The sequence below is a fragment of the Lissotriton helveticus genome, chromosome 1_1, assembly GCF_964261635.1.
Source record: "Lissotriton helveticus chromosome 1_1, aLisHel1.1, whole genome shotgun sequence".
In the NCBI taxonomy this organism is placed as follows: Eukaryota; Metazoa; Chordata; class Amphibia; order Caudata; family Salamandridae; genus Lissotriton; species Lissotriton helveticus.
In genome coordinates this window covers 1,008,797,870-1,008,813,246 of record NC_136057.1, presented here as the reverse complement: position 1 = coordinate 1,008,813,246, position 15,377 = coordinate 1,008,797,870, and the positions used below count along the sequence as shown (strand labels likewise).

At 44.2% G+C, this 15,377-nt stretch overlaps 1 protein-coding gene across 1 annotated transcript in view; it reads right to left on the bottom strand.

Moving 5' to 3' along the window:
- Nucleotides 1-15,377, bottom strand: part of LOC144820014 (protein NLRC3-like) — a 548,927-nt gene that overhangs the window by 473,599 nt on the left and 59,951 nt on the right. The window contains exon 3 of the mRNA XM_078677678.1: nucleotides 11,683-11,721. Within this exon, the coding sequence (XP_078533804.1) occupies nucleotides 11,683-11,721 (39 nt within the window). The remainder of the gene's footprint in view (nucleotides 1-11,682; nucleotides 11,722-15,377) is intronic.

The window sequence follows — 15,377 nt, the reverse complement described above, 5'->3', positions numbered from 1 at the left end:
TTGCGTGGATCCTCCAACGTTCCTTTACCCAGAATCCCTTGCAAACCTCATTTTTTGCTTGGACAAAATCAGTTTTTTCACACGTTTTAGTGTGGGAAAGCGTGGCATCACTGGGCTCACACAAATTACCTCCCACCCAGCGTTCCCCAAGGTCTCCCGATAAAAATGGTACCTCACTTGTGTGGGTAGGCATAGTGGCTGCTTTAGGAAAAGGCCCAATTCATACTGTGGAGACCAAAAAATTACCTTTAGCCAAATAATCTTATTTTTTGAGGGGGTCACCTGAGCTTTTGGCCCGGGGCTTGGAGGGCATCTTTGGAAACTACCAAACCCAAACAGTTCTGAGAACTAGACACCCGGGGGAGTCCAGGGAGGTACGGAATGTGTGGGTCCCCCAATGTTTTCCTACCCAGAAACCCCTGCAAACCTTAAATTTTGGTCGACAAACCCACTTTTCCGTACTTTTTTGGGTGGGATCTCGCTGCCGGCACAAATGTCCTACCAGCCAGCGTTTCCCTTGTTCTCCCGAGTAAAATGATACCTCACTTGTGTGGGTGGGCCAAAGGCATGTGACTCAGGCTGGGGGGCTTCATTTGTAAAACTTAAATATGACTAAAAACTACTTTTTTCAAAATTCATTTTTGGCGTGTTCTGCTTTGGGGCACCCACACAAGTGAGGTATCCTTTTACTCGGGAGAACAAGGGGAACGCAGGGTGGTAGGACTTTTTTGCCGGCACGGCGATCCCACGCCAAAAAGTTTGGAAAAGTGCTATTTTTACCTAATTTTAAGGTTTGCAAGGAGTTCTGGGTAAGAAAACATTGGGGAACCCACGCATGCCATACCTCCCTGGACTCCCCCGGGTGTCTAGTTTTCAGAACTGTTTGGGTTTGCTACTTTGCAAAGAATACCACCGAGCCCCGGGCCACAAACTCAGATGCCCCCCCCCAAAATCAAGGTAGTTTTGCAATAAGGTAATGTAAATTCACCACCGTACGATTTGAACCGTTTCCTGTTGCAGCCACTATGTCTATCCGCGCAAGTGAGGTACCATTTTTTTCAGGAGACCTGGGGGCACGCTGAGTGGGTGGAATTTTGTGGATCCACGCAGATTCCAGAACTTTCCACCACAGAAATGTGAGGAAAATGTGTTTTTTTTGTCAAATGTTTATGTTTGCAAGGGATTCTGGGTAACAAAACCTGGGGGTAGGCAGATGAGTCACCCCATCCTGAATTCCCCTGGGTGTCTAGTTTAAAAAAATGTATAGGTTTGCTAGGTTTCCCTAGGTGCTGGCAGAGCTACGGCGCAAAAAGAAAAGGTAGTCTTTTTGTCCAAAACGTGCTAAATTTCACTGGGAAATTGAGGTGCGACCATGCTGCGTTTTGCGCTGTTTCATGTCGCAGCCACTATGCCTACCCACGCAAGTGAGGTACCATTTTTTTCGGGAGACCTGGGGGCACGCTGGGTGGGTGGAAATTTGTTGATCCACGCAGATTCCAGAACTTTCCACCACAGAAATGTGAGGAAAATGTGTTTTTTTGTCAAATTTTTATGTTTGCAAGGGATTCTGGGTAACAAAACCTGGGGGTAGGCAGACGAGTCACCCCATCCTGAATTCCCCTAGGTGTCTAGTTTTCAGAAATGTATAGGTTTGCTAGGTTTCCCTAGGTGCTGGCAGAGCTACGGCGCAAAAAGAAAAGGTAGTCTTTTTGTCCAAAACGTGCTAAATTTCACTGGGAAATTGAGGTGCGACCATGCTGCGTTTTGCGCTGTTTCATGTCGCAGCCACTATGCCTACCCACGCAAGTGAGGTACCATTTTTTTCGGGAGACCTGGGGGCACACTGGGTGGGTGGAAATGTGTTGATCCACACAGATTCCAGAACTTTCCACCACAGAAATGTGAGGAAAATGTGTTTTTTTTGTCAAATGTTTATGTTTGCAAGGGATTCTGGGTAACAAAACCTGGAGGTAGGCAGAGGAGTCACCCCATCCTAAATTCCCCTGGGTGTCTAGTTTTCAAAAATGTATAGGTTTGCTAGGTTTCCCTAGGTGCTGGCAGAGCTACGGCGCAAAAACAAAAGGTAGTCTTTTTGTCCAAAACGTGCTAAATTTCACTGGGAAATTGAGGTGCGACCATGCTGCGTTTTGCGCTGTTTCATGTCGCAGCCACTATGCCTACCCACGCAAGTGAGGTACCATTTTTTTTGGGAGACCTGGGGGCACGCTGGGTGGGTGGAAATTGGTTGATCCACGCAGATTCCAGAACTTTCCACCACAGAAATGTGAGGAAAATGTGTTTTTTTTGTCAAATGTTTATGTTTGCAAGGGATTCTGGGTAACAAAACCTGGGGGTAGGCAGACGAGTCACCCCATCCTGAATTGCCCTGGGTGTCTAGTTTTCAAAAATGTATAGGTTTGCTAGGTTTCCCTAGGTGCTGGCAGAGCTACGGCGCAAAAACAAAAGGTAGTCTTTTTGTCCAAAACGTGCTAAATTTCACTCGGAAATTGAGGTGCGACCATGCTGCGTTTTGCGCTGTTTCATGTCGCAGCCACTATGCCTACCCACGCAAGTGAGGTACCATTTTTTTCGGGAGACCTGGGGGCACGCTGGGTGGGTGGAAATGTGTTGATCCATGCAGATTCCAGAACTTTCCACCACAGAAATGTGAGGAAAATGGGTTTTTTTTGTCAAATGTTTATGTTTGCAAGGGATTCTGGGTAACAAAACCTGGGGGTAGGCAGACGAGTCACCCCATCCTGAATTCCCCTGGGTGTCTAGTTTTCAAAAATGTATAGGTTTGCTATGTTTCCCTAGGTGCTGGCAGAGCTACGGCGCAAAAACAAAAGGTAGTCTTTTTGTCCAAAACGTGCTAAATTTCAATGGGAAATTGAGGTGCGACCATGCTGTGTTTTGCGCTGTTTCAGGTCGCAGCCACTATGCCTACCCATGCAAGTGAGGTACCATTTTTTTCGGGAGACCTGGGGGCACGCTGGGTGGGTGGAAATTTGTTGATCCACGCAGATTCCAGAACTTTCCACCACAGAAATGTGAGGAAAATGTGTTTTTTTTTTCAAATTTGTATGTTTGCAAGGGATTCTGGGTAACAAAACCTGGGGGTAGGCAGACGAGTCACCCCATCCTGAATTTCCCTGGGTGTCTAGTTTTCAAAAATGTATAGGTTTGCTAGGTTTCCCTAGGTGCTGGCAGAGCTACGGCGCAAAAACAAAAGGTAGTCTTTTTGTCCAAAACGTGCTAAATTTCACTGGGAAATTGAGGTGCGACCATGCTGCGTTTTGCGCTGTTTCATGTCGCAGCCACTATGCCTACCCACGCAAGTGAGGTACCATTTTTTTCGGGAGACCTGGGGGCACGCTGGGTGGGTGGAAATTTGTTGATCCACGCAGATTCCAGAACTTTCCACCACAGAAATGTGAGGAAAATGTGTTTTTTTTGTCAAATTTGTATGTTTGCAAGGGATTCTGGGTAACAAAACCTGGGGGTAGGCAGACGAGTCACCCCATCCTGAATTTCCCTGGGTGTCTAGTTTTCAAAAATGTATAGGTTTGCTAGGTTTCCCTAGGTGCTGGCAGAGCTACGGCGCAAAAACAAAAGGTAGTCTTTTTGTCCAAAACGTGCTAAATTTCACTGGGAAATTGAGGTGCGACCATGCTGCGTTTTGCGCTGTTTCATGTCGCAGCCACTATGCCTACCCACGCAAGTGAGGTACCATTTTTTTCGGGAGACCTGGGGGCACGCTGGGTGGGTGGAAATTTGTTGATCCATGCAGATTCCAGAACTTTCCACCACAGAAATGTGAGGAAAATGTGTTTTTTTGGTCAAATTGTTATGTTTGCAAGGGATTCTGGGTAACAAAATTTGGGGGTAGGCAGACGAGTCACTCCATCCTGAATTCCCCTGGGTGTCTAGTTTTCAAAAATGTATAGGTTTGCTAGGTTTCCCTAGGTGCTGGCAGAGCTACGGCGCAAAAACAAAAGGTAGTCTTTTTGTCCAAAACGTGCTAAATTTCAATGGGAAATTGAGGTGCGACCATGCTGCATTTTGCGCTGTTTCATGTCGCAGCCACTATGCCTACCCACGCAAGTGAGGTACCATTTTTTTCGGGAGACCTGGGGGCACGCTGGGTGGGTGGAAATTTGTTGATCCACGCAGATTCCAGAACTTTCCACCACAGAAATGTGAGGAAAATGTGTTTTTTTTCGTCAAATTTTTATGTTTGCAAGGGATTCTGGGTAACAAAACCTGGGGGTAGGCAGACGAGTCACCCCGTCCTGAATTCCCCTGGGTGTCTATATTTAAAAAATGTATAGGTTTGCTAGGTTTCCCTAGGTGCTGGCAGAGCTACGGCGCAAAAACAAAAGGTAGTCTTTTTGTCCAAAACGTGCTAAATTTCACTGGGAAATTGAGGTGCGACCATGCAGCGTTTTGCGCTGTTTCATGTCGCAGCCACTATGACTACCCACGCAAGTGAGGTACCATTTTTTTCGGGAGACCTGGGGGCACGCTGGGTGGGTGGAAATTTGTTGATCCACGCAGATTCCAGAACTTTCCACCACAGAAATGTGAGGAAAATGTGTTTTTTTTGTCAAATGTTTAGGTTTGCAAGGGATTCTGGGCAACAAAACCTGGGGGTAGGCAGACGAGTCACCCCGTCCTGAATTCCCCTGGGTGTCTAGTTTTCAAAAATGTATAGGTTTGCCAGGTTTCCCTAGGTGCTGGCAGAGCTACGGCACAAAAACAAAAGGTAGTCTTTTTGTCCAAAACGTGCTAAATTTTACTGGGAAATTGAGGTGCGTCCATGCTGCGTTTTGCGCTGTTTCATGTCGCAGCCACTATGCCTACCCACGCAAGTGAGGTACCATTTTTTTCGGGAGACCTGGGGGCACGCTGGGTGGGTGGAAATTTGTTGATCCACGCAGATTCCAGAACTTTCCACCACAGAAATGTGAGGAAAATGTTTTTTTTTTGTCAAATGTTTAGGTTTGCAAGGGATTCCGGGTAACAAAACCTGGGGGTAGGCAGACGAGTCACCCCGTCCTGAATCCCCCTGGGTGTCTAGTTTTCAAAAATGTATAGGTTTGCCAGGTTTCCCTAGGTGCTGGCAGAGCTACGGCACAAAAACAAAAGGTAGTCTTTTTGTCCAAAACGTGCTAAATTTCACTGGGAAATTGAGGTGCGACCATGCAGCGTTTTGCGCTGTTTCATGTCGCAGCCACTATGACTACCCACGCAAGTGAGGTACCATTTTTTTCGGGAGACCTGGGGGCACGCTGGGTGGGTGGAAATTTGTTGATCCACGCAGATTCCAGAACTTTCCACCACAGAAATGTGAGGAAAATGTGTTTTTTTTGTCAAATTTTTTGGTTTGCAAGGGATTCTGGGTAACAAAACCTGGGGGTAGGCAGACGAGTCACCCCGTCCTGAATTCCCCTGGGTGTCTAGTTTTCAAAAATGTATAGGTTTGCTAGGTTTCCCTAGGTTCTGGCAGAGCTACGGCGCAAAAACAAAAGGTAGTCTTTTTGTCCAAAACGTGCTAAATTTCACTGGGAAATTGAGGTGCGACCATGCAGCGTTTTGCGCTGTTTCATGTCGCAGCCACTATGACTACCCACGCAAGTGAGGTACCATTTTTTTCGGGAGACCTGGGGGCACGCTGGGTGGGTGGAAATTTGTTGATCCACGCAGATTCCAGAACTTTCCACCACAGAAATGTGAGGAAAATGTGGTTTTTTTGTCAAATGTTTAGGTTTGCAAGGGATTCTGGGTAACAAAACCTGAGGGTAGGCAGACGAGTCACCCCGTCCTGAATTCCCCTGGGTGTCTAGTTTTAAAAAATGTATAGGTTTGCCAGGTTTCCCTAGGTGCTGGCAGAGCTACGGCACAAAAACAAAAGGTAGTCTTTTTGTCCAAAACTTGCTAAATTTCACTGGGAAATTGAGGTGCGTCCATGCTGCGTTTTGCGCTGTTTCATGTCGCAGCCACTATGCCTACCCACGCAAGTGAGGTACCATTTTTTTCGGGAGACCTGGGGGCACGCTGGGTGGGTGGAAATTTGTTGATCCACGCAGATTCCAGAACTTTCCACCACAGAAATGTGAGGAAAATGTGTTTTTTTTTGTCAAATGTTTAGGTTTGCAAGGGATTCTGGGTAACAAAACCTGGGGTAGGCAGACGAGTCACCCCGTCCTGAATTCCCCTGGGTGTCTAGTTTTCAAAAATGTATAGGTTTGCCAGGTTTCCCTAGGTGCTGGCAGAGCTACGGCACAAAAACAAAAGGTAGTCTTTTTGTCCAAAACGTGCTAAATTTCACTGGGAAATTGAGGTGCGACCATGCAGCGTTTTGCGCTGTTTCATGTCGCAGCCACTATGACTACCCACGCAAGTGAGGTGCCATTTTTTTCGGGAGACCTGGGGGCACGCTGGGTGGGTAGAAATTTGTTGATCCACGCAGATTCCAGAACTTTCCACCACAGAAATGTGAGGAAAATGTGGTTTGTTTGTCAAATTTTTAGGTTTGCAAGGGATTCTGGGTAACAAAACCTGGGGGTAGGCAGACGAGTCACCCCATCCTGAATTCCCCTGGGTGTCTAGTTTTCAAAAATGTATAGGTTTGCTAGGTTTCCCTAGGTGCTGGCAGAGCTACGGCGCAAAAACAAAAGGTAGTCTTTTTGTCCAAAACGTGCTAAATTTCACTGGGAAATTGAGGTGCGACCATGTTGCATTTTGCGTTGTTTCGTGTCGCAGCCACTATGCCTACCCACGCAAGTGAGGTACCGTTTCTATCGGGGGACCTGGGGGAACGATGGGTGGGTAGAAATTTGTTGATCCACGCAGATTCCAGAACTTTCCACCACAGAAATGTGAGGAAAATGTTTTTTTTTTGTCAAATTCTTAGCTTTGCAAGGGAGTCTGGGAAACAAAACCTGGTGATAGGCAGTCGAGTCACCCCATCCTGAATTCCCCTGGGTGTCTAGTTTTCAAAAATATATAGGTTTGCTAGGTTTCCCTAGGTGCCGGCTGAGCTAGGGCTCAAAAACAAAAGGTAGTCTCTTTGTCCAAAGAGCGCAAGATTTCACTGGGAAATTGAGGTGCGACCACGTTGCATTTTGTGCCGTTTCCTGTCGTAGGCACAAGGCCGACCCACACAGGTGAGGTACCGTTTTTATCGGGAGACCTGGGGTGGGTGGAAATTTGTTGATCCACGCAGATTCCAGAACTTTCCTCCACAGAAATGTGAGGAAAATGTGGGTTTTTTTTGTCAAAATCTTAGCTTTGCTAGGGATTCTGGGTAACAAAACCTGGTGGTAGGCAGTCGAGTCACCCCATCCTGAATTCCCCTGGGTGTCTACTTTTCAAAAATGTATAGGTTTGCTAGGTTTCCCTAGGTGCCGGCAGAGCTAGGGTGCAAAAACTACAGGTAGGCACTTTGCCAAAAAAGGGTCAATTTGTAACTGCAAAATTTAGGTGTGACCACGTTGCATTTTGCGCCGTTTCCTGTCGCAGGCACAAGGCCGACCCACACAAGTGAGGTACCGTTTTTATCGGGACACTTGGGGTAATTCAGATTTGTAAATCAACTGTTATTACCAATTGAGCTTTCATGCATTTCTCCCTTTCATTGAAAGACATTGTGTAAAAAAAAACTCTTTTTGAAAAATGACCAATAATTCTCATGCTGGTATGAGTATTCCCAATTTTGAAAATGTGCAATTATATACTGTTTCTGAACTCTATAATTTGTACCCAATTCAGAAATACATAGGTGTCTTTCATACAGATTATTCCATGTATACATTTTCCAAGACAAAGTGCTCTATACCCAGTAAATGAAAAAATACCATTGCAAGTTGCTGCTCAGTTTTTGGATCTGGGTTCGTCGGGTTCTTGGTGAAACTACAAGTCCTATATATCCCCACAACCAGGAAGGTCTAACGGATGTAACGGTATATTGCTTTCCAAGAGCTGTCAAAATTAGAAAAAGTTATAGGTGAAAACGTTGAGACAAAAGGCTGTTTTTTTTCAACAAATTTTCAATTATTCCAATATCTAACTGTTAGTTTCTATAACGAAACCTTCATGGATTTAGCCAAATGACCCCTTTATGAATTCAGAATTTTGTCTACTTTCCGAAAATGTAAAGCTTTCCAGGATCCATTATTGCTTCAAACTCATTTCTACCATTAACTGGAAGGAGGTGGAAAGCTCTAAAAATAGCAAAAATAGGCTATGTCCCAGAAAAATGCCAAAACTGAGTGAAAAATTTCGGTTCTCTGACAAAAGACTGTCATTCCCTAAAAGCTGAAAAAATGGAGATTTCAGCCCCGCAAACCCTTTTTTGATACCATGTTCAGAGAAAAACCCAGAGGCCTTCATTTGCAGCCCGTTTTTCCCATTTTTCTGAAAAAAACAAAAAAATCACTATATTTTGGTTAATTTCTGGGACCCCTCCAAGGGAATCCACAAACCCTGGGCGCCTTTAGAATCCACATGATGTTGGAAGAAAAGGATGCAAATTTGGCGTGGATACCTTATGTGGTCAAAAAGTTACAAGGGCCTAAGCGCGCACTAATCCAAAACGCCCAAAAAAAGCCTTAGCACAGGAGGGGAAAAGGCCTAGCAGCGAAGGGGTTAAAAAGCTGATCTCCTAAAGTGTTGTTATAAAACAAAGCTGGCCTCCTGCCACCCAGCCCACCACGCTCAAGATACCCTTCCCCTCCAGCAAAATAAAAAAATAGATGACCTCCTGCTACCCACCCCCACCACCCTAACCAACTGAATAAATAGCTAGTCTCCTTCCACCTACTGTGTGCACAATCCCACACCTTTCCAGCCAAAAGCTGTGCTCCCCACACTCACACTGAGAGCAGAGATCCACCACCATGCTGACAGTGGCTCTGTGAGAGCGCTTGTCAGCACAGGTTGCTTTCTTCTCTCAGCGCTAGTGTTCAGAGACCAGCATTGACAGAAGAGTAGGAGGTTGGCGAGGGAACAATAAGGTATGCTTTCTCGTGACTCCCTCAGGTCTGTGGAGACCCAAGGGAGGTAGGATAAAGCTGACGAGACCGCCATTCCTCTAAGGCACTTGGGTCTCTGGAGACACAGACAAGGAGGCAGACCAAAGGGGACACAGCGCTTTCCCTTGGAGACGTCACAACCGTGGTTAACCACTTTGGTGATGTCACTGCAGTGAATAATCAGATTGTGATCCAAACTGTCTCATAATAAAGGCTTCCAATGGAAGGCATACACAACATATAGAATTGTAGATGAATAATAGGGAATTAGGGGGATGTTGCTTAACAAGGGGTTCTGAGTGACATGAAGTACATATACAACAATAGCAAAGCTCGAGTTGTCTACGATGTCACTTAGAACCATGAGGTAAAAAGTTACCCCATAATTCACTATTTACCCATCCATAATTGTATATGTGCGGCCCCCAAAATCATCGACCCCTGCATTCAATTGGTAGGTAATGGGAAAACGACAGATAACATGACTTCGCTCCCTGTTCTGAATTTAAAAAAACATACAAGGCCTCCTGCCAGCCATCACCTTTTGTGCCACCCTGTGCTCACTGATTTCCAGCGCTGCTCTGGCAGGCTCTGAGAAAGCACAGCGAGAACTGCCTGGAATTTCTTTATGAGCAGGTAGCAGTGGTTAACAAGTTCTATTACCCGCTAGCACTACATCATAGCTAGATTTGTAAAACAGTCGTTCACACTAATGACTCTCCGTGAGAGCTATACATAACAATGTATTATATCTGAAAAGGTAATGTGGAAAAATATTTATGCTAAAATGTAGACATTGTCTCAACCTTAAAAATATCTTCCTACAAAATATTGATTTGTTTTAGATCCCTAAACCCAGCAAAACTCATGTCCCACCCATTGCACGAGTGCATTAATTTACTTTTTAAACTCCTACCCTAGTATAATTCGGGACAACGAACTGGATAGGTGCTTAAATGCATGCTAACGTTCTCAAAGTCTTTACTTTTGAGGGGAATGTTTTTCCTCTCAATACTATTTCAATGCGTTGCACTGTACATTGTGATGACTTCGATGCATGGCATGGCCTTAACAAACAAAGGCATCAATGCCCATGATATCTATTGTTATTGTGCCAACTGTGTATTTACAGAGATCGGTAATGAGTACTTAGATTAAATACAAATTAAAGATGCATACAGTAATGATGTAAAGAGCTACGTTAAATGAAACTCATATTCCACATCTCCAAGGTACAGCTGATATGTTGGTGAGTAGTCGAAATGTATGGCTGGTGTTGCTTCATTTTGGGGAGACTTTTTGGGTGGGGGGGGTTCTGAAAGATCTCTATTTTTTTTTGGTATACGAGACCTTCTGGGGGATTGAGTCCTCATGCCAATGACATTTTACAAAAGTACTCGAGGACACAGATGGATTTTGCATGAAATCATCCACATTCGTTGCATTATACAGTTCAGCAGCAAGAGGCCTTCGTTTTCAGTGTGAAACAGCGTTCTGTGGGGCTGAGCTGTCTGGCCTATCACAGAGAGAAGACCTCGACACTCAGCCATCTGCTTCCATCCAATGGGACCAAAAACGGAACACAATCCTATTTACGCTATTAGACAATGTGTGCCCGTCTCAAGGCAGAGGAGGAACATGCTCAGTTACTTGCTCTAATGTCTTAGGTTCCCCAGTACACTTCCTCTTCACCTAGACATGAAGCACACTAGCATAAAGGGTTATTCTAGGAACACTTTCAAACTCGGTTCCCCTTCTACTGCTTTTTAACATACTAATTAGAGAAACCACAATATGCTACTCAATCATTACCAAGAATTTGCAATGCCAAATCCCACCTACCATATGTCTCTCCTCATTCAAACCACAAACACCGTCTACCACAAATGTCTACCACCTCTCAACCTCCCCTTGTAACAGAGGCTTGGCTCTTTGAACAATTGCTGATTTTTTTTATCAAGATCTCAATCTAAATTCAGGTGACCACAAAATCTCCACCATTCACAACAATGCAGCTGGGTGTGGTCAACATCATAGAAATTGCTGCCCTCTGACACACATACTTGCAGCACCCCCAACAAACGCCAACCCCATCCTACCATTCTGCATCTCTCAATGCCCAGGTGCCTATTGAGAACTCTCATTCTCGATATGCACCTCTATCCTCTGAATACCCTTCTCACCGATGGATCCACCTTCTCACAATATTTTGCCAGAAAACCTGGATCTCCCCTCCCTGAGCACGCTCAGGTCATCACAAGTTACTTTGCCCTAAAGATCCTAGACCCTGCTCAGCTACAGTGTTATCAGCAGTCTGGGAAATGCAATTCGATCCTCAGAGAGTCCTTATCGCTAAAAGTCCATATCATTGATAAAGCTTAACTTTTCAAATTATAATATCACCATAACTGGTCCAGTACAAAGTGGGAAAGGAATGGGTAAATATAAATTAAACTCACAGTTTGTCTCAGGAGGGGAAGCTCTCACTCAGGCCACTTCTCACCAAAGACAGCTGTCACTCAGGAAAAAGATCCCCAAGGAAAGCTTTCTCTAAAGCCATTTCTAGCTAATGGCAATTCCTACTAATTGCTCATCAATACATTAAGGCCAAAATAGTTGCATTAAAAATAAAAGAAAAGCATATTACCGAGTAAATCAGGGGGGTTGGCCATCAAAATGTCTTTGTCTGTTGAAAAATGAAAGAAATACTAATTAAAATGCATCTAATGAATGTCGCCTCTTACCCAAACATATATATTTACATAAAGTTGTTTTCCTAATCAGATAATCATCGTTATTATAAATGCATAATATGCCTTATGTCTGTATCACACGCCACATAGCTTGTATCACTGTTCTCAAATAATACTTGGAAATTGGTCTCTATTTATGATATGGGCCTATATTTGTGCTACTGTACTATCAAATGCGATAGAAACTGTCATCCAAAGACATATGCATTCATTAAAACGTAGGCTAATACACAAAAGACAGTTGCAGCTTATAACATTTCTGGTATATTGTGCAGATAGATGTTCAACTATAAGCCCTGCAAAGTCTACCATCACACGACCAGTAAAAATGCTTGACGTGGGACTGAAAAATGACCCTAGGTTCACTCAATGAAGTCACAGAGTACCTGGACTTCAGTTATATGCTCATTACCAATGATTGCAGGAAGAAAGGCTGCGTGGGGGGGGGGGGGGGGGGGGGGGGGGGAGGAAAATCGCGACTGCTGATGGCTGAGCAAAGATGGCCGGCTGCAGACATTGCCTCGGACGGCTTCCCCGGAGGCCAATATAGATGTATGAAATGATCGATGGATTCTAGAAAATCTAGTACACCAGACGGCAACATTTGAATGGTAGCTTTAGATAGTTTGCAGCTCTGATGAGCTCAGAATCAGAAGACAGAGACCGGAGAAATTACTCGAAAATTTCACTCCTGTACTAAGAGAATTACATTGGCACCCATTCCATTTCACTCATGATCCTCCAGCACATATCCTATTTATTATTTACTATTGTTTCCAATTCTTCCGCTCCTATCTAATTCAACTAAATAGCCAAAATGTTTCCCAAGAGAACTAATGGACACCTTCCCTTCTAAAACTCACCTATCCCTTTCCCTCACTTCACGCTTCTTTCGGTCATATATTCTTCCTCAGTTGTTCAATGTCTCTATTCTCAGTGTTCTTCATTCCTCTTCTTCTCTCGCCCCTCTCCAGCAGTTCGCTCTTGATTATTAGACCTCTGGGCTTCTCCAGATTCTATTTTTTCCTCCTGGAGGTCCACCACCCATTCATGCACCATTGTTCTAGGCCAACCCCTCCTTTCCCTTGGCCAAACTTATGCTCTTCACGCCCTTGAGTAAGTATTCAGAATAAATCGGAGGAGGGCACATGCGTACTACTAGGAGGGATGCTAAACTCCCGGAGGTGTTACAGGCATGGGGGGTAATGATCCAGGAGATAGAGGGAATTGCCCCTAGTTCTACACAGACGATGACCACAGGAGATAGTCCGGAGGTAACAGAGTCCCCCAGACAGCGGGAGAGGCGGGAGGACTCCCCAACCTGAATGTTTGTTCACTGGACCTTGGGATGGGTGGACCTGATGTGGGGGGGTGTTTGTTTACAAGTTATCAAAATAACAATGTGATTCATGATGATGATGATTTCGCTGATTGCTGGTTTGATAGACGCTTCAGTGGACACCTGTATTGGTTCATTAACCCCGGACCGGGGAATGTCTTGTTTACTGTATTGGGTGGTCCATGTGATGTAACTGTTTTCATTTGCAAAGTATGCCTAGAAAATTACAATAAAGAAATAAAAAAAAGTATTCAGAATAAATATATGTTCCAGAATTCATTCATTGTCTTAGTCCTTATTATACCACCTTTGTCAAAGAGGCCTATGTTAGCTGTATGGTTTCCTATAAAGCATGCCGACACCACTTTGGTTATTAAGCTATATAAAACATGTAAATAAATGGAGAATTGATAAGACGAATGGAGGTCAATAATCTGATGGAAGACCATCAGTAACTTAGCATAATAGAGAGGAATGAACAAGAGAGAAAGTGTAGATCCAGGTTCCCCATAATATACATGTAACATGGGAGGAAAAAAGAGACAAATCAAAGAGTTATGCATCTCGTATCTCGTTGTTTATTTAAGGGAAGAGGTTGTGTGCTGTTTACACTCAAGGGTACTTAAGAATGCAAACGGACTTCCTTAGTTATGTATTCCTACCTCTTCCTATCATCCCAAGCAGGAGTTCAACAGCTCTCTAGCTCCCTTCTCTTTCTTTGCTGGTGTCGTTCCAGCAAAGATCTATTTACATCCAGGCACCATTTCAAAGGTCACTTTCCTTACATCCTATTGAGCAGAGATACAATAAGCCTAATTTAGAGTTTGGCAGTTGGGTTACTCAGTAACAAACATTACGGATATCTCATCCACCTTATTACAAGCATCTGTGGATGTAATGCACTTGTAATTAGGCAGACAGGATTGTTGTCATGCTTGTGACAGAGATACCCGTACGCCAAACTCTAATACAGGCCCTTGGTACTTGCTGGACAGCTTCCTATTATGAGGGGTTGGTGTGCTCCTGTGCACTTTGCCAGAGGCTTGCTGGAGCCTTTCCCTCCATGACTACAGGAATTTTCTAATGGAACACAATTTCTATTCACAGAACTTTACATCTCGGAGTTGGGCGTCCTGTATTACTCTTGTTACCTCTGCTCTGGATCACAAAGCATAGTTTCCTGATTAATGAAGACTCTTCTAAATCCTTCTCTGCATGTAAAACAGCTTATCCCGATATCTGGAAAGCATCAAGGAGTAGTACTGTCAAGGCACAGGTAAGAGGACATTGCTTTAACGGAAATGAAGGTCCTGTTCAAAAACATAATCTGTCTTTCTTACATTTGCCATGATGAGGTATATTTTGCTTCTCTCCAGGCTAGGAAGGGCACGCCTGTAGACCTCTTCAAGTCATATCTTTGTTGCCTCTGTTAAGTAACAATATATGTGTAGGAGGCTGGCTCTTTATGTGATATATCAACAATTTGATATCCTGTGTAAAGAGTCCAGGGAGTCCCTTATAAGTTGACAGGTGCTCTATTAGGGGTAGTGTGGTCGAGTAACCTTAGGCTTAATCGAGAGGAATGCAAGACATCTGCAATACGCACAATGATCAATAAATGATACACATGACTGTACAAGGAGATGCACATCTATATATATAAAAACGAATGTATGTCTGTCTGTCTGTTTGTCCTTTATGCATTACTACACCATTCATCCGATCGCCATGAAACTTTGGGAAGTTGTTGAGTACACTCCCGCGAAGGTTTCTGGGATAATTATTTTTTAAATATCGGTCCCCCAGGGCCCTCATAATCTTTTGAATACTGAATTTTTCCATTTACGGAATACCAGGCGAAGCGACAACGTATAAGTCCATAGATACTGTGATGAATCAAGACGAAGTTGTCAATTACCCAACGGAATTCTTGAATTCACTGGATTTGCCAGGTATGCCACCGCACATTTTAACATTGAAAATTGGCGTGCCGATCATTCTTCTCCGAAACATCAATCCATCACGAATTTGCAACGGTACAAGACTTTCGGTGAAAAAGATGATGAACAACGTCATCGAAGCTACAATTTTGAATGGGAAATTCAAGGGGGAAGATGTACTGTTGCCATGTATTCCAATGATCCCAACAGATATGCCTTTTGAATTCAAACGTTTACAGTTTCCAGTGCGACTCGCTTTTGCAATGACCATCAACAAAGCACAAGGACAATCGCTGCAAGTGTGAGGACT